The 19,620-nt window shown below is 40.6% G+C and overlaps 2 protein-coding genes across 2 annotated transcripts; both read left to right on the plus strand.

Annotated features, from left to right (window-relative positions):
* Positions 1-636: 636 nt before the first annotated feature.
* On the plus strand, positions 637-11,011 carry si:ch211-180a12.2 (uncharacterized). The gene is made up of 13 exons (XM_067576061.1): positions 637-773; positions 3,391-3,705; positions 3,838-4,131; positions 4,321-4,626; positions 4,981-5,091; positions 5,832-5,993; positions 7,537-7,767; positions 7,862-7,912; positions 8,022-8,276; positions 8,359-8,706; positions 8,839-9,111; positions 10,152-10,427; positions 10,686-11,011. The coding sequence occupies exons 1-13, from the start codon at positions 722-724 to the stop codon at positions 10,712-10,714; spliced, it is 2,703 nt and encodes a 900-aa protein (XP_067432162.1). The 5' UTR covers positions 637-721; the 3' UTR covers positions 10,715-11,011.
* Positions 11,012-12,364: 1,353 nt separating this feature from the next.
* Positions 12,365-18,916, plus strand: si:ch211-136m16.8 (enolase-phosphatase E1). Its single transcript, XM_067576060.1, has 6 exons — positions 12,365-12,706; positions 14,259-17,948; positions 18,044-18,239; positions 18,336-18,415; positions 18,495-18,586; positions 18,697-18,916. The coding sequence occupies exons 1-6, from the start codon at positions 12,647-12,649 to the stop codon at positions 18,755-18,757; spliced, it is 4,179 nt and encodes a 1,392-aa protein (XP_067432161.1). The 5' UTR covers positions 12,365-12,646; the 3' UTR covers positions 18,758-18,916.
* The last annotated feature ends 704 nt before the right edge of the window (positions 18,917-19,620 follow it).

The following is a 19,620-nucleotide window of genomic DNA, read 5'->3' on the forward strand; positions in this document are numbered from 1 at the left end:
GTCAGTGACACAGATACCCTGTGTGATCCCCAAACAAGAACTGAATTTGATGTGTGTTAAGACTAATTAAAGTGCGAAGTCAAACAATCAGCCAATCGAGTTAATGAATATTCAGAGGGGGTTGATACGGACAAAATACCTTTTACTTGAAACATCAAGCACTTGTTCTGGCTAAACATTAACTTCAATCAGAGGGACGATCATAGCAGGAGCTGACTGAGAGATAGTGGGCCTGTTCAGAGGGGGAATAAAAAAAAAAAAAACATTCTCTTGATTTTATCCTCTTTCACTCCAAAATGCAACACCACACTAACTTTTCCCCACATAGAAAAGACTTGTAGTCTTGCCTGAGTGTTTGCCCACATAAGCTCAGCAGGATTGCCCTCGCTGTTTGTTCATGGCAACACTGCACCAATGTAAAGTAGCCCCAAAACGCTGGCCGGAGGCCCATCTGAATTTTAAGTGACCGGTTCCTGCACTTGTGTCCTAACACATCTCCCTCTTCTTTTCCTCTATTTCTCGCTCTATCAGTCCTCTAGGGCTCGCTTATTTAGGAGGACTTACACATATCAAGGGCCTCCTTTCACTCCTGTGAGGCCCAGGGACAATATTTCTTATTTCCCATCTGGCAGGACAAACCCGCCCACTGTCACCTCATAGCTCTATATAAGACAGCAAAAGGGCCTGATGATAAGAACTTGGTCTCAAGACAAGCCTGGCCATGCGGTGTAAAGTCCTCGTCTATGTCGTCCTCCTGACTCTCATAAAGCATGGTGAGTATTGTGTCATTACGCTTACAGGCCAGCTACAAAGGCTGAATTTGCTGTTTCTTCACCTAATGACCAGTTTTGCACAAGTTTGAGCTGAACAGGTGAAATTGCAAATATTGATGCAGAGCTATCTCAGATGGATTTTGAAAGAAGGATGTTTTAGGTAACATTGCAAATCATTAGTTTGTGTTGATCTCATACTGGAGTACTGGGTAGGAGTTAAAAGAATTGTGAAAGTGATCATATTAAGACATGTCAGTAACAACATGCACCTGACCTTCAGAGTGTATATAAGGACCAGTGAGCAGGTATTGCAACATAATGTACACAGTGTGATATGCTTGGCCAACATGATAATGCATACTGTGAGATGTTGGAGATTTCGCTATACCATTTATATTGACATTGTGAGCAATGAGGCAAATCAGTGAACAGGCCTGCTTAATGCCAGTATTGGATTTATAAGATTTTTGCATAATGAAGTGTCTTAATATGTCAGGTATTGATTCAACCAAGACTACATATTCCAGTCAGGTTATTATACAAAATGTCTCTCAATTGAATCTCTAAAGAATGTACTTTATCTCAATATATATGATGACATATGGCACATGATTTTGAAATGTAAATTTATTAGGCTACATATACAGTGATAAAGATTTTATTCATGTCGTCAAACCTCGAGTGCAAACTAATACTCACATGTACTAAGAATAATTACCAAAGCAATTGTTTAGATCACTTTGAGTAACTGTTTAGGAGTGAAGTCATTGTTAAGGTTGTTAAGTTGACACTCTTCTCTATACACTTTACTTTACTTATACTGTGTACATTAGATAACGATAATTACAATTTCACCACCTGTGAAAAGTATATTCAGTCATATCATTCTTTCACTTTTAAATAATTTGGACTCAAATGTTCTGAATGCTTTAAATACTTTATATTAATCACCATCTCGATCAGCTTGGACCACAGTGTGAATTTGAAAAAAAAATTGTTTCCTCTTTTGGATTATTTATACCTTTACAGACGAAACTAGACAGCCACCCCCCAAAGTAGAGCATTAGTCATGTCTCTCATTGTTTTCCTTCCTGTCAACCTGCTATGATCGGCCCATCTATCACTCATAACAATAGGTGCAACACGATAAACACTTGATGAAGAAAGTTTTCCATTGCTTGGCCTTATACCTGCCGAGAAGTATTTATTGTACTAGTTACTAATTAATCTGATTGGCGGACAGACCTGACTGAAAGGCTTCATATTTACTCTGATTCAAGGAGGTAGACTGAGGTTATTGATTTACGATTAGGGGTGAAAAGAAAGAATGTGAGGTGGAAAATTTCATGAAACTCAAAGGCTCTGTCTCAAAATTCCAACATCACTCTTTATTCAGGTTTATGACATGCCCATTTAAACAATACTATTTGCCCACACTGATACAGATATTTGTTATTGCAGTTGTATTGTAGTTTGTTTCTGTAATGTTTTGTTCTAAACAGCATCCCCTGTGGCTACAAGTGGAAATTACATCACAAATCGGCATGTTGTGTTTACTTCTTGTTTTACTTTTCTGATAAAAACCAGTGATATATTTATTTGTGATCTGTTACAGTGTAACAGTAGCTAAAGCAGAGACACAGTTAGCAAAGTGACTCAGTAATGTCAGTTACAGCCATTAGCTTCTGCTCATATCAGACCAAGTAAGGCTGAACCACCGAAACCCCTGTATGCTGTTAATGTTTTGCGCAAAGCTGGGTTTCATTTCTCATGAATTTTTGACATTTTAATTTGAGGAAGATTGAGTCATTTCATCTTTCACAAGATGATATTGTTTGACAAGTGCTACATAATGCTATATATGAGGTTTTGAGAGTACACACATGTGTGTGGACATTTAAACAATACACACATATGTGATTGGCTTTCCACTACATTTCTGAACCTGGCTTAAAGGGTTTTGTGCCAATTCAACCACAACCGCATTAGTGTGGTTTGACACTGATGTTGTGCGATTAGACCTGCATGCAGTCAGCTCTGGTATTATGCGGACTGGCTCACTTGGAAGGCTTACAAGGAAACTTAAAGCTGCTCTAATCAATATTTTCATATTAACTATGGGTCACATGACTAGGCTACATGTAATGTGTAGTGACAAACTGACATTATGAGAGTTAAACAGCAACATCTACCTTACAATAGCTAACATTAGCTACCATTAGCTACTGGTCCTGAGTGTTCCTGCCATGAAAGTTCCTGTTTTGAGCAAAGTGGGGTTTCATTTCTCATGAATTCAAATTTAAATTTGAGAGAGATTGTGTTATTTCTTCTTTCATGAGGAGAAAATGTTTCAAAAGAGCCTCACAATGTTATAGATGGCTTAAACTACATGTTAGCTTGACTCAGCTTATGATATTTGTAAAAAAAGCAAAACTGTTTAAGCCGTCCTTTGTACTGAGAGGACATCTAATATTAAAGGAACATTTCACCAAAAGTTCACACAATCTCGTCACTATAATCTTACCAACGTGCCTGTGTTCACGGAGTGTCAATGACTACTTTTCAGTAAAAGCTATTTATTTCTTCTCCATCTACAACTTTCTTTCTCTGCTTACAGTGTCTCCAACTGAAATACATGCCAGCCCAAATACAAATGCGACCCTCCCCTGCAATGTGACATTACCTCCCTCTGAAATAGACAAGTCTCTCATCGAAGTCAGCTGGATAAGCAACGGCTCTGACATTGCCTCATTCAGAAAAGCAGTGACCCGAATAAAGGAAGGCTTCAGCTGGAACACCAGTGATTTCGTCAATGGGGACTTTTCACTGACCATCCTCAGAGCCAGTCTAAGCCTGCAGGGAGTGTATGAATGCACAGTCAGCGAGAACTCCACAACACTACACTCCAGCAATGTTACATTTAGTATCCTTGGTATGTCTTTGCTCAGTTGTGATTTGATTTGAGCTCTAAGTACTCAGCTGAACCTAAAACGGGCACAAAGCTGGCTTTTTATCTCTCTCTCTCTCTTTTTCCCTCCATTTTCCTGCTTCTCTCCCTCTTTAGCTTCCCCAACTCTCTCAATCCCTGAGCAGTGGGTGGTGTTAGAGACAGAGAGCCAGCTTGAGTGCCATGCAGATGGTTTCTACCCTCCTCCTGTCTCTTTCTCCTGGACCAGAGATGGACAAGTGATTAACCCTGCCTACCAGGTAGACGGTGAACAGACTGCAGTTGGGTACTACAGGGCTGTGGGCAACCTAACTTTCTACCCTTCCCGTGAGGATCAGAATGTGACCTTTGGCTGCAAAGTGTTGCACAGTGGCAGCTATCAAGAGCTGGAGTTTCAAGTCAATATCACCTGTGAGTGACACAAAGACACATTACATCATTTTCTGTGCACAGAAATCATCATCTGTTATGAGTCACATACCCTGCATTTTTCTTCAATTGCAGACCTAGAAGGGGCACTTCAGATAATCACTATGGTACACATTTAATTAATGAAGCTATGACACAAGATTTAATTATTGTTTCCCCGTCTCTCTTCAGATCTCCCTTCTGTTAAACTCTCTACCGTGCCCTCGTCCTCCAACAACATTCCTCTCACACTTTACTGTGACGTGGAAAGTTTCTACCCAGAGGAGGTGTCTGTGTCCTGGTTTCAAAACGGCACGGTCCTCCCCGAACCTCCCGGCACTGAGCAGAACCCTGATGGGACCTACAGAACCAGACGCTATTATACTTTGACTCCTGAGCAGAGGGAGCAAGGTGGGAAGGTGGAGTGTGCAGTAAACCAACCTGGGGTGAAGCAGCCAGCTCGTAGCTCAATGTACCTGAATGAAATGGTTCCCCGAGGTGAGATTTTAATATGATGATTTGACAAGACCCATAAGACAGGATTTGTGACATTCTCATTAGCAGAGACATTTTTCTTGGTACAATTCACAAGATCATATCCATCTGAGACATGCAAACACTTTTGGTTTTTGAATGACAGTTTGATGGATAAGTCAGTAAAATCAGATGCTGGTCTGGAACAGTCTGACAAAAAGTGCCTAATGACCATCTACTGCTGTCCTACTTTTGCAGGCAGTTGCACAATTTTTTGCAACTTGTTCATCTTGTCACAACAGTCTTTTATAGTAAATACCTTGTAGTCAAGTCTAGGACTCCTGCTTATGTGTCTTGTCTCGGTCTGTTCTCCCACAGATGAGGCTCCAGTGTTGACGAAATCAGCCAAAGCATCTGTGGCTATGATGTGTATTTCTCTGGTGCTCGTCTTCCTCCTCTGCTTCGGCTTCTCTTGGAGGAGAAGGGATGGTGAGTTAGAACCTGCTGTGCAAATTAAGGCAGTGGTACAGTTTCTAGCATTTTCGGCTTGTGACCCTTGTGACCCTTGATCACAGGGTATGTCCTTAGAGATGTTTCCTTCTTTGATTGTTTAATTCGGCTTTTTGGAAGCCTAAAAATGAAAAAGTATCCAATATTTCACAAGAAACAAAATGACAGAGAAGCAAGAAAATACAACATATATAATATAATAAATATACTGTAATTTTGTGTGAGAGATTTTGACCTTTCTTAATCATCTTGTGTCACCTCTGATTCAACTTTGGACTCCACGCTGACCCCTGATCCCCGCGTTGATCCCCACTGGTATATGCCAGGAGATCCACTGATATTTAAAGAAATATAAGTAATTCCAAAAAAAGACAGAGGCATTATTGCAGTTTCAAGCTCAGGTTTTACTTTGACGGCGTAAAGTAAAGCCAAAAGCTTGAAACCGCAACAATGCCTCCTTTTTTGAGGTACTTCTGCTCTTAACTGGTACATCACATTTTCCATATACTACCATATTAAGTTCACTAAACTGTAAACACACAGAGTTATACACAATGGGTTTCAGAGCAGGTTATGAGGAATTTGTGCTTTGGATTGGATTTCTCAATTGATCTCAAAACAATGTACCAAACCTTTTATTTATTGCACAATAGCTGCCCCTCTTTCCTCCCACTGACTCTTTTATTTTCTTTATCTCCACTCTTTGTCTCCTCACTCAGAGAAACAGAAATCTCTCAGTGTGTCAGGAATCATCCTCCCTCCACATGTGATTGTCGGTCAAAAGGGCAGGGTGACAGTGAGCATTGAAGGCAGGAGGGTGGACCGAGTCCAGACTGCATGGTTCCTCAATGACACCCCTATCTCCGACACCTCACTCACAGGTAGGAGATCCTTTACACATCCAGATAACTAGACGTTACTGGTGAATAATTATTTAACCTCACTGACCTGGTTCAGTCATTACAAACTCACGCCAAACAATGTTCAAACTCACAGAACATAAAATTTTATTGGAGATCGTCACAGTTAACAGATGTTTCAGGCTGAACTTAGAGGAAACGTGTATCAAATGATGCACAAGACATTTAGAACAAAACTGTTTTGGTTCTGTTTGGTTCTGATTTCTTACTTGTTAGATGAGAAGACTGGTACCACTCTCATGTCTGAATTGTAAGTATGTAGTCAGAGCCAGCAGCCTGTTTGAGGAGTTTGGCTTAGCACAAAGACTGGAAACAGGGGGAAACAGCTAGACAAACTCTGCCCATGACTGTAAAGTTACCAGTCCCAATCAAGAAATGAAAGTGCGGCGCACAACCCCTCATAAAACCACGACTTTTTCATTTTTATGTTTTGGTGTTTGTACAATCTAAAGGATAGGTTCACAGTTTTTCAAATCTGTCTTAAAACAACAGTCAGGTGCTCAAATGAACATGGAAACAGGTTTTGTTGCTGTAATCATCCCTCCTGTTCATACTGACCATTAAAAGATTCCCTCCAAATGTGCTTACCATGTAAATGATGGAGGGACAAAATCCACGGTCAACGTTTTGTGCAAAAATATATATTTAAAAGTTGATCTGAAGATAATATGAAGCTTCAGCTGTCTGAGTTAATCAAAACAAATGGATATCTTCTACAGTTGCAGTCTTGTGTCTCGATGGACAGTGTTTTCCTGTTGAGCTGTGATGGAAAGGTTGTAACAAAAAGTGGGAATTTGGCACTAAGAAGATTGTAACCTTGAAAGATGTCCACTTGATTTGACTAATATGGATGACTGAAGCGTCATATTAGCTTCAAATAAACTTTTAATAAGTTTTTGCACAGAGGGAGGCTTGTGGATTTTGTCCCCCATCACTTACATTGTAAGTGCATTATGAAGGGATCTTCTAATGGTCAGCATGAACAGGAGGAATGATTACAGCAAGAAAAAATGTGTCAATGTTCATTTGGACACCAGACTGTTGTTTTAAGACAGAGCTGAAAATTTGTGAAGTTATCCTTTACACAAATGAGAAATATTGTGTTAAATGTGAGCTTTAGAGGTGCACATTCTCCATAGAGAACTCTCAGCAAGAGCGCGAATAAGTGTATTTCCAAAAACGATTCCATTAAAGCTACTTAAGGGAATGAAAGGGGGAAACTGGATTTAAATGATTAATAAATACAGGGGCTAGGAAATAAAATGTGTTAGAATTTATTTTATAAGAATACAGTGAAATGAATGATGGGTACATTGAATGTTTTTTATTTGTATTGCAGCTACTCCTAAAGTGTATTGTGTTTTCTCTTATACACTTTAATTCTGCTAACAATTTACAACCTTACAAATACCTTACAAAGGAACCTCCAAAGCTAACTTTAACTGCCTCTATAACCCCTTAACTACCATCCATCTGCCCTACGGTCTAACCCTCACCTCCCCAGTATCAGAGAAAGGTCCTCTCCTGCCCTCCAGAGCACAGATGGGTTACTACAAGCTGCACACTGAAGGGCCGCTGCACTCCTCCGGAAGTGGCACTCAACAGCTGATCTCCTCGCTCACCTTCATCCCCCAGATTTCAATCCACAAGGGGGCTGTTTTCAAGTGTCAGGTGTCCTACGCAGGCAAGGAGAAGATTGTGGTTGAGAGGGTCTCTGAGAAGTTTACAATTCTGTGTAAGAAAAGATTTTGTGTTATTCGCGTTGCCTCTATCATTCTATGATTTTAACAAATTCTGCAAGAGACATATTTGTATATTTTCTCTCTCAGCTGCTCCAGAGGTATCAGAAATTCAGCTGGCAGAGACACCAAATGACCCTGGTAAGGTTAACAAAAAAACCCCAAAACAAATTATACTAGATTCCCAGACATACAGATCTGAACATATCTGGCTATAAAAAGCCGCATCCTTGCAATTTCTGTCCTCCAGATGTCATCAGTCTGACTGTCCAGGCGTCCCAGTTCCACCCGGACGTCATCACCTTCCGCTGGTTCTGCCAGGGAGGTGAGCTGAGCCCTGTGGCTTCCCAGGCCTCTTCCTCCCCACGACCAAATTCTGAGGGCTTCTTCTCAGCCTCCAGCCAGTGTAAGCTCCCCCGAAGTGAACTGGAAATGGGGGGCACCAAAGTGTGGGTCAGTGTCCACCACATCGCCCTGAAGCAGCCGGTGACATGTGAGACCAGAGGTAAGAAAGAATAAGGGAAAGAATGAGTATTCCATTTAATACTGAGAAATAAGTGATTAATTCTCCACTTTATTCCAAATAGGCTTCATCAAGAGGCCATGTGTGTCCGAGATTGTCCGCTCCACTTCCTCCCCAGATCAGGCTTTGACCCTGGGATGTGAAATCACAGATTTCTACCCTCCGGACATAACAGTCACCTGGCTGAAGCTGAGAGAGGGAGAGCGAGATGACAGAGAGGAGGAGGTGATCGAGGGAGGGGAGATGTGGGGCCCCATGCAGACACATCCCAGACTCTTCAGGGCTACAGCCATTCTGATGAGGAGGCCAACAATTCAGGAGAAAAAGGAGAGAGGAGGAGGGATTGTTTGTAGAGTGGAGCACTGTTCCCTACAAGAACCTATTGAGAGACACTGGAGAAATGCTGATATTGGTATGAATGATTGTAGGCACTTTTACTGCTAACAGCTAGCTTTCTGTGTTAGATGATAGATAGATAGATAAAATCATACAGGTTCCTACAAGTTTATACTTAATACTTTGTATCTGTGTTTCATTCTCTTAGTTGCTCCCTCCATCCCTGCATCCATTTCGGTGTATTGGAGCAGCGAAGGAGTGGGTGTGTTCTCTCTCCTGTTGAAGGGAGGTCACCCCAAGGTTAAATTACTCTGGGCAGCAGGTGGACCCACCCTCTCACCGCTGGTGTCCAATGAGACGGAGGAGATAGGAGACGATGGGCAGAGGGAGCTGAAAAGTGTGTGTGCCCTGGAGAGGTCTACACGCCCACCAAGTCGGACAGACAAACAGCTGGAGAAACGGAAGAATGGACATGCAATAAGTAACTGTCATTAATATATTCATATGTATGCTTTTAAAGATTGGCAGTTAGTGCTCAGGGCCCATTTTCCAGTCAGCCTCTATTTCACTTGCCTGTTTCACTTGTCTCTCTAAAAACTGAAACATGATGCTGATTTTTCTATACATAGAATGTCTAACATGAACTGGAGTCCTCTGCTATACTGGTGAATATTATTTCAGAAAATCTTAATTTTTAAAAGAAATAAAACAAAAATTGCTCAATAAAACACAGAATTGCTCAAAATACTGTCAAACTCTGAGAAAAATCTTGGCTTGGGTTTGAAGTCTGTATATTTATAACGTGAAGCCTACATTATAAACCGGGGGCATGGTGTTTAAAAGACATGCCTCCAGTTTGTATTGCAGGTAGGGAAAGTCTAATGAAACATGGTGTTCCTGTTGCACTATGGGAAGTGTAGGAAATATTTGACCCATAGGGACTTAAAAGTCAAGATCTCTCAACTTCTGTTGCATCTGTTTTTACAGTTCTTTTGATGAGCTGTCCCTCGCGAGTTTCTTAATTTTATGTAGGTGGAATAGTGAATTGCCAAAGTACCCCTTTACATAATTTTCAAGAGGGTGGAGGACTCATTTACATTCTCCTCCAGCAGTCTTCCGAAATTGTCTGGTGTGCAAAACTGATTGATTGATTTGTAATTGTTAAGAGATGTGGAATATCCTTTGTGCTGAAAGTGGAAACTCAACTCACATCGTCATCCCACTTCCTTCTGAAACATCTTTCTGCAAATTACTGAATTTGGTGTGTTGGTGTTGCACTCCTGCAGACACTCTGACTTCACCGATGAAATATGAAATACTTCAAATGCATACTGTCTGTCGTAGAGGAGGGGTATGATAAGCAGAAAGCCAAATTCAAATCACGCTCTGTAAAGTGTATACATAACATTAATCCTCCTTACTCTGTCTTAAAACGTACACTTCTTTTAGATTTTATTCTGTTCACAACACTGTGCTATTACAGGTGATGTCTTATCATTTTCTTTTGGTGTTTTGTTACAGAAACAAAAGCTGCCGTCACAGACCCCGACACTCAAGGAATAGATTACATCGATGAAAAAGTGGATGGAGAGAATAACAACATCGACAGGGATGAGGAAACAAAGTCAGATTTGTATGAGGACAGTGACGAGGAACGGGAGGAAGACTCGGGTGCACTGCACATCAACCGTGTCAACTTGACCAAAGGTCGCAGAGAGAATGAGAGGACACGTCTGAGAGTGTGTGTAGAGATCACACACCCTGCACTCAAGCTTCCTGTTTACCGAACCTGGACAGGTAAGACACTGCAGCACCATGAGCAACACCCACAACTCACTCCTGTATACAAACAGAGACAAAGATTTTAGGCACTAAATAAATTTAGTGAATATAGCATCTCATCTGCAACTTGAATGCCTTTTTTGCATGCACAAAATGCACACAGTCAGTCTTATTGGTTTTTATAACCAGTGGGGCAGGAATAAAGTAAATCTGCCACTAAACAGGAAGTTTCATGTTAAGTTCTTCAAACTGACCCTCTGTCCTCTCTTTTAGAGCCCAATGAGGAAATTGCATCTACATGAAAACCCTGACGTCCGCCAGAGTGCGTGTCTCTTTGTTTAATACATCTCATTTAATATATCTAATATATATCTTTATAGTAAATATAAAGTAATAGTCATGTTTTAGGCTCTTTTATGTGATCAACAAGTGTGGTTTCGCATGCAACATTTGTGCTCTTTATTTATTACCTCATGTTTTAATGTCATTCTTACTTCTTCTTCCAACCTCTTGATTTTGACAAATGTTCATATTTTTGTATAAAGATGTTTTACAATAATAATCCAGTTATGTGGATCAGCATTTGAAAATAAAATCTAAATACATTTTTTGGGAGTGATGTTTCTTTGGATTTTGTCTTTGTCTTAAATGAAAATGAGTCACTGTGTCAAGGGGAGTTAATGTAGGTGTACTTCTCTTTTGTTAAGTGTTGCGTGCAAAACAGATATGTGTTGCTGGTCAACCACGGGATCTGAAATAAGTTCTCATTTCGAAATATACTTCTGTTTTTGTTTCTTTTTCTTTGCACCCAGACCACAGGATCGTCACCTCATAGTGTTGCATAGAGAAGGTGCTGCATGGTTATACTGAGCAATGAAGATGTTGTTTAGTTTAGAAGTTAAATTCTACTGTGCAGGACGTCTAACACGGCTATGTAATGTTGAAAATTAGAAACAAATTAGAAATTAGATTTGTGTAGGCCTAGCTTGTGTTGCAACTTTAATACATATTTCAAGCAGTGTACTTTCTACCGTATGCTATGATTACACAGTGATGCTGTAAAATCCATACATACTCATCGGCTGTCATGGAGATACAGTTTGTATCAATAATCTTGTAGTAAATATTATGATTTCAGCCAAAATTATAGGTTCAACAATTATGATTCTACATGAATACAAAAATTTGCAACATATCTAAACTACCGCAGTACATATCCAGCTTACTGAACTATTACTCCAGTAGCTATAACACTAAATCATCAGAGAAAATCCTCCTCATGGTCCCAACCACTCGAACAGAGCCGGGTAAATCTGCCTTTTCCTTTCACGCCCTGCAAGCTTGGAATGAGCTGCAAGGCACACTTAACTTGATATCTTTACTGGAATCTTAACCATCTCTTGACTTGTTTAAAAATATCTTAAAATCAGTTTTTACAGAACAATGTTTTTAGCTCCTGATCCCTATATGTTTTGTGTTTTTTTTTTTTTTAATGACTTTAGCTGTCTTCATATGTATTTCTATATAAAACCTTTTTATTTTTTTTCTGCTGCCATCTTGACCAGGCCTCCCTGGCAGAGACACTGTCTCTCAATGGGACCTTTCCGGCTAAATAAAGGATAAATAAATCTAAAAGAAGGGTCTTAACTGACCAATAAAGATTTAAGAGACTTAATTATAAGGGGTTGCCTTGAGGACTGAGATCTGTTTGTGTGTTTGCTTGGGGAAGTTGGTCTAATGACAGCCTCACCATTACAAAATTATTTATGAAGAAATGTTCCAAAATGGGAGCTTTCCACCATGATTGTTACTAATGTGAGGAATATATGCATCAACCCCGTACTGTGAGAAAGCAGATCTATTTTAAAAACAGCGGTTTGTCACCCATCAGCTCAGAAACCAGCACACTGTTGTGGCTTGACTTATAAGAAGCTGTGTGTGCGCACATCCGCAAACTGCAACACACGGATGTAGATGCTCTGGCGACTCATCTGTGTTAATCACCCTCTTCCTCATAATGATGCACCGGGCATTTGTCCGTATAAGGAACTGAACTATGACTATCATCATAAGTGGTGTTGAAACCATTTGTCGCGTTTTGACGCAGATGTCAACTCCCTGGGCGGTTTCAGGTTGATGGTAAATTGGACGCTTGGACTGAGCTGGTCTGATTTGTCAACACATCCAGAGAAAAAGTCAGATGGTCAAAGAGTCAACAAGGAGGAAATCTGACGATGGATCCGGACAGTCCCAGTCCCATTACCAGGGTTGAGAGGACTTTCTGGAGCGTATGGGTGAGCCGCTGTAATATCTGAACCAATGCGTCTAATGAGATAAATGATGTATTAGATTTTAATCAGTGAAATGTGGATGTTAAGTCATCTTTCCCGTCTCCCTCCACCTCTCTCCTACCTCCTCCCCCTGCGCGCGCGCACACACATAGCTACGCACATAGCTAAACACACACACACACACACACACACACACACACACACACACACACGCACACACACACACACACACACACACACTGTACATTGATATTTCTTTCTCAACCAAGTTCAGATTTGCTTCCTTGGCACAAATATAATTAGGTAACTATTTCCAAAGCACGTTACCCAAGGTTTTAAATGTACACAATAGGGCCAAAAGTATGTGGACACTTGAACAATACATATATGACTGGCTTTCCTCTAGATTTTTTAAACTAGCCACAGGGAGACTGATGTTGGCCAATAAGCCTCTGGTATTATGCAGGGTGACTAACTTTGGGGGTTTACTGGGATACTTAAAGCTGCTCTAATCAATTTTTTTGTTAATAATGGGTCATATGACTACATGTAATATGAAAGGTGTCACCAGTAGTGACAAACGAGAATTGCTTTGCTTCCGACAACTTCACTGTTTTGGTTCCCTCTCATTGCTCTCATCAATCCTGTTTCCAAAGAAAAGCTCTCATAAAACCACTGTTAGCTAGCCTGAGGATCAGACTAACAAAATCTGTGACAAGCTGATGAACATAGTAGAGAAATGAGCAGTTTAAGAGCCAGATATTTCCATCAGGAGTTGGTGGAGAAGCAAAACTGAGCAAAAAGGAGAGTGAACTTTGGTCTTACATTGGACAGATGGCTGGAAGACTAATTATAATGAACGCTGGTGTTGCTGCTGAATGTGTAAACAGGGAACTCTTGGATAATACATTCATCATATTAACTTTATAAGTTGATAAACAGTCAGTGTTGTGCATAGACTACAGCTTGTTACTTTGCCCCCAGTTGGTCCAAAAAAATATTAAATGAAACACTGCAGATTACCATCATTAATGTTATTATTTATATCTGCTGTGAAAAACATGTCTCTTCATCCCAGTGGTGTTGGTTGTTGTTGTCAGAGCAAATCTTTCCCGTTTTCTTTGTGGACCTCACTTTGTGCACGGGGACATTGTCATGCTGGAACAGGAAAGGAAACTGTTGCTGCAAAGCTGGAAGCTCTCTATTGTTTAAATAGCCTCATATGCTGTATGCATAAAGATTTTCCTTAAATGGAAGTAAGGGCCCTACCCAAAACCACGAAAATCAGCCTTAGACTGCAGTACAAAATAGTATATGTCCACATACTTCTGACTATATATTGTAAGTATGATAATTAAGAATTTTTCAAGAGAAATACAACAAATAGTATGCACATTAATACGTGATTAACTATAGTGAAATAAAGTAAGAAAGTATATTACACAAGGCACATATTATTTAAAAATTAGAAAAGAGAACATATAAACCAAATGTTGATAATTCGATAACAAATAAATCAAAAGTCTTCTTCTCTCTCTCCCTGTCTCTTTCTCAGTACTATATAACTGGAGCTGTGAACAGATTCCTCAGACCAGAGCCCGTTGACATAGTCAGAAATGACCCAAACTCCTTCCAGGAATCCGCAGTTGACAGTGAGCCTGCTAACTGTTGTCTCACAGAGGGGGACACTTGCAGAGGGGAAGTTGATGAAGAACAGCCTCTTGTGGCAGCGTCTCTGCTCAGCTCATCTCGGCCACTTGTTGCCTGGGAACACTGCACCACAGAAATCGACTTAGGGCCAGATGAAGAAAATATGCAGGATAAAACCCTACTGAGTAGAGGTGCTGAGGGCAAAGCATCTGAGGAAGGTGAGTGCATGAGTAAGGGACAGTTTACCAAAACAGGAAATGATGATGCATGCTCGCTCATTGCTAAAGATGCAGGAACAAGAGAAGACGAACAAGAAGAGAATGAAGATCGGAAATTGGACACTCTTGGGCACGATCGATATGAAAGACATGCAAACACCGTGTCACAAAACCTTACGGATGATGCAATGAGTGAAGACACGGAGGGAAGTGGAAGAAAGGCTGGTGCTGAAGAGGAGACTGATGGGGCAATGACACAACAGGATCAACAAAAAATGGATGAAATGGTGACAAATATCCAAATACAGGAAGAAGACAGTAAAATGCAGGGTGAGGTTGAGCACGATTTCAAATACTCACATGCTGTTTGCAGCATGGAGGCAGAAGAAACTGAGGTAAACTTGAGTCTAGAAGAGGAGGATAACACACACATAGAGGCGGAGACAACGGTGACACCTGAAGAAGTAGAAAACAGTGATGGTGTATTACAGCTGGCCACTGAAAATGAAAACAACAGACAAGCTGAAAATCTGCCCTCTGTCTGTGAAGAGTTGTCAGATGTTGACAGAGATTTTGAAGGAGACACAAGCGTGGTCTCATCAGACACTGCGCTAATGGCTTACGACAAAAGTGGCATTGTGTCAGAGGATGATCAAATAGTTGTTGGACAAGAGCAGATGATGCCTGATAGAGGTGAAGAATATGCATATGATAAAGCTGAGGATCAGAAAGAGGAGGAAGATGAGAGCGCAGTGGATGAAGATGAGCATAGTGCTGTTATTGAGGAAGAAAATGTCAATGAGTTGGCAGAGACGTCAAACAACCAGACAACAGATGAAGTCCCAGAGCAGGAAAATGACGTAGACACAGTAACAGACGACAGTCAAGAAGACATTATAACTGCATGTGTTGGATGCAGTGAGGACCTCACACAGATCACTACAACAGAGCTGCACAAAGCTGAATTCACAGACAGAGAACAAGAGCATGTGGCTGAGGATACTGAAGTGCAAACAAAAACAAGAGAGACAGATGATATGGAAACGAAAAGCCACGAGACAGTGATCGATGGAAAATCTGATGTAGACAGGAATAAAACTGAAGCAGAACAGGAGAGGCGTTTCAGTGCAAGTGACAACAATGAAGGTTGCATGGAAATAGCATGTGCAACCGCCGCAGTTACAGTAAAACCTGATGGTGAGGTTGGACAGGAAATAAGTGGAGAGTTTAAAAATATTCCCCCGGGTATATCTGAAGGCCGGGCTGTTGTGTCGCAGGAGCTAAATTCTATAACATGCGAGGAAACCCAAGAGGGAGTTCCTGAGTACAACAATGAGCCTAGGCCATATGAAAACACAATACAAAGGATCCTGGAAGGAGGAGATGACGAGGAAATTCAGACCACCCAATTACCAGAAGTGGTGGAGAGTGAGGAGCCAGAGATCCTTCAGAACAGTGGCAGCAGCAGTGGGGTTGACTATTTATTGTTGAGGGAGCGTATGGAGGAGGAACACGACTCAAGACTTACAACAACAGAGGAGAGTAAGAATATCTTTGATGAGGATGTTGGGATACTGAGCATTACTGATGCACAAGAATCAGAGAAACCACTTGCTGAACCAGTAATTCAAGAATCAGGGCACTTATTTGTGCAAGAGGAAGCAGAATTATTGGACAGCTCAATGAAGATGGGGATCTCAGAAAAGGAATTTGAGACACACGTTGGCTCAGCAAATGATAGGACGACAAAAGAGCAACAAGATGTGACTGAAGAGTTTTTGGTTGAATTTGAAGTAGATGAAGGTTTATGTGATTCCAGAGAAGCTGACGCTGCTGGAGTTGGTCATGAGACAACAGGAGCAGATGAGGATGTGGCTGATGAAACTTTAAAACTTCTTGATGCTGAAGAACAGAGGATAAGTTTCTATGATGAATCTGTAAATGCTATAAACTCCACCAGCGGGACCTTCAGTTTCCTAGGAGATATTGCTGAATCCGGATTCCTGAAACAGTCAGTTGAGACGGAGCCTAAATTACTTGAGGATTGTACTGCGGAAATACAGGATGCAACAATTGAAATGCAAGATGCAGGGATAGATATGGAAGAAACAAGCTATGGGTTTGAGGCGGAGGTAGCAGAAGATGAAACGCAGAACAAAAATGAGACGGAAATATTAAATCTTCAGGTGGTGGAAATGGCAACTGAGCTAACCACAAACACTGATGAAAAAGAAACTCCTATTGCAGGATTGGAATCATCTACACATATAAAAGCCGAGCTACAAGTTAAGACGTTGGAGACAGAAGTTCAAGTATCAGGTGAAGCACTGGGGGAAGTATTAACAGACACTGAAACAGCTGAAGATTCGATGGGAGCTGAGTTAGGACCAAAACATTTGACTACAATGTCAACAGAAGAACTGGAAAAGCATGAATCAGGTGGGAGTTACGCTGAAGAGACAGGTAGCTCAGTAAGTGGACGTCCAGATGTGATCGATGAGGAAATCCTTGACTTGTGGATACAGACTGCATTGTCAGAGGAGACTGTTGGCACAAAACAACAGGAGCAACAAATGGACACTGAAAGCGAGCCATCAAATGAGGAACAAGAAGAAATGCAGTCAGAGAAGGAGAAGGAGCAGTTGGGGGAGTCAAATTCACTGGGATCTGGATTAGTGGGTGACACAGAAATATCTTCATCAACAGCAGAGTCAGGAATTTTGGACCAATCTCTTGGTGATTTGGGAACAGAAAACAGTGAAACTCAGCTACTGAAATCATCTAGCACTGAATCATTTCAAGGCACAGATGACATGTTGGCTAGTATGTCAGAATCAGCAAACGTCTCTGAACTGTCTATAAAACAACCTGCATCTGAACCCCAGGATTTATTGATAGAAGTAACAGCTGAGGCAGGGCAATCGTATCTGAAAGAGGAGGAATTGATCACTGATCAGGAATCAGATAAATTGCAAGAAAAAACAGTAGAAGAAAGAGTTGAATCAGTTGAGATGGGAGCTGCATCACAGAGAGAGATTGATGCTGAAGTAAGGAACCCTGAAGATGAAGATGATGATGTAGAGCAAACAAACGTTCAAGACGAGCCCCTTGAGACAAACGTGTCAGACTCTCTAAATGAAATCGGTTCAGAACAATCTAGAAATGACTCAGAGGCTTCGTTAGAGGAGGGAATTGTGTCAACAGATTCTGATTTACAAGATGAAACCTGTGTTGAATCAGAGAAAAAGTTAGCAGAGCTGCCCTCACTGGACAAACCACAGGCCCTGTGGTCAGAAGACATCGCTGAATCATCATCTGGGCTGGACGGGGCTGAGGTGGCAGAACAGTCGAGGACAAAGTCTGAGGATCAGATGGAGGTATCATTTCTCAGTTAACATATTTAACCATAAAAATGTCTCAATAAAGTAAATATGACAGTATTCATAACCTACACTTTTTTCCGTCATTGCAGGTAGATGTCCCTGTGTTGGACTTCACCCCTCAAAAGTCAAGGATTGCTGTGAAAAACCCTAACGTGAGACCGCCAAAAGATCCCCGCTCCCTTCTGCATATGCCTTCAGTAGAACCCATGCCTTCTACACGTCTGCCAGTCAAAGTGCCTGCAGGTGTGCCTTTGGGAGGCTTGGGCATTGGAATAAAACTGCCCGGTAGGTCACTTACAACATGTGGAAAGCCACTATCTTGTGTCTTTTATGACCAGTTATTGTTCAAAGTCAGTGAATAATACTCATGTTTGTTTTTAGGGCTTGGCACTGGTTTTCCTGTTTTAAAAAAGACACCAAGGGTTGTGAGAGATGAAAATAACCCTGAAACCTCATCACAGGTACTATTGATAACCTTTGAATGCTACTTTTATCTCGTGTGGAAGTATATGCATCATTAAAATGTCACAATATCTACAGGAATCTGAGACAAAACCAGAGGAGAAGGATGACACTCCCAAACAAGATGAGGCACAACAAAAACCTAAATGGATGCCACCAAGACAACCAGGGTAAAAAAAAGAAGACAGACAAGCTGTCAAAGTATTGACATTGTTTTATTCAGCACAAGAAATGCATCTTGTGTTCAGACATTTCTTCATTCTCTGTGTTTTCTCCGCAGATTTGGAAATCCACTCATGTCTGAGCTCAAGACCAAACTGAAGAAAACCACAAAAGAGTGAGAGGAAGATGAATTGTAATGCTTTGTGTAAATATCTGAATGTATTATTACAAATGATTTCTTTTTGGTGTATTTATCAAACTGAATATAGTAATGAACTGTTTATCATTTCAATATATTGCGCTGTTTAACTTTTGTAATAAACTGTAACTGAAAGCAATGGTGTTGTCATGCTGTGCAAAATGTGGTTATACCTGGCTTCTTTGGGCTTTTAGCACACACAATCATCATTGCATCAAATCTCAAACAGAAAGCAATACACAAGAGGTTAAAAAAAGAGGAAAAGCACAGCTTTTGTTGGTAAAAGTAATTTGCTGTTGAAATGCGAATAGAGCCCGTTAAACCACCACACAGATTGAGGAAATAATTACACTCTATGTTGGTAGATAGACATTATTGAAAAGAGATGCTGACAGATGTTGCTGAATAAATGTCTCAACATAACTGATAATGCTAAAGAAAACTAATCTGATAGAGAGTGAGGTGATTTCTACAGTCTTGGGCCCACATGATTGTACATTAAACTGAAAGGAGATAATGAAATGACATGGAAATAACTAAGTTGAACATTTCTACAGGGACCTGCAATTTATACGTCCTACAAATTGATAACAAATTAAAAGGAGGAATGACCTTGATTCTTCCAAAAGATGCTTGTTCTCCACTCAATTATGTTTTTCCTTTAATTTGCCATCCATACTATAATAATAATCAATATGAATGTAGTTTTACTCTGCTTCACAACATGACCATGTCCAATTGTAACGATTTTTTCAATAAGTAAAACACAAAATTGCGAAACATTTCTATGTTGGTATTAGTATTAATATTTTGATGACAGAGACACTTATTGGTGAATATGTC

Source organism: Thunnus thynnus, chromosome 20, assembly GCF_963924715.1.
Source record: "Thunnus thynnus chromosome 20, fThuThy2.1, whole genome shotgun sequence".
NCBI classification, from domain to species: domain Eukaryota; kingdom Metazoa; phylum Chordata; class Actinopteri; order Scombriformes; family Scombridae; genus Thunnus; species Thunnus thynnus.

What these genes read in the sequence shown, in the direction of transcription:
- si:ch211-180a12.2 (XM_067576061.1), top strand. Translation starts at nt 722, where the DNA reads ATGCGGTGTAAAGTCCTCGTCTATGTCGTCCTCCTGACTCTCATAAAG. An exon ending in AGAGACACCAAATGACCCTG is followed by an intron (nt 7,913 to 8,021) that starts GTAAGGTTAACA and finishes TCTGTCCTCCAG; the next exon opens with ATGTCATCAGTCTGACTGTC. An exon ending in GGTGACATGTGAGACCAGAG is followed by an intron (nt 8,277 to 8,358) that starts GTAAGAAAGAAT and finishes TATTCCAAATAG; the next exon opens with GCTTCATCAAGAGGCCATGT.
- si:ch211-136m16.8 (XM_067576060.1), top strand. Translation starts at nt 12,647, where the DNA reads ATGGATCCGGACAGTCCCAGTCCCATTACCAGGGTTGAGAGGACTTTC. An exon ending in CATTGGAATAAAACTGCCCG is followed by an intron (nt 18,240 to 18,335) that starts GTAGGTCACTTA and finishes GTTTGTTTTTAG; the next exon opens with GGCTTGGCACTGGTTTTCCT. An exon ending in ATGCCACCAAGACAACCAGG is followed by an intron (nt 18,587 to 18,696) that starts GTAAAAAAAAGA and finishes TTTTCTCCGCAG; the next exon opens with ATTTGGAAATCCACTCATGT.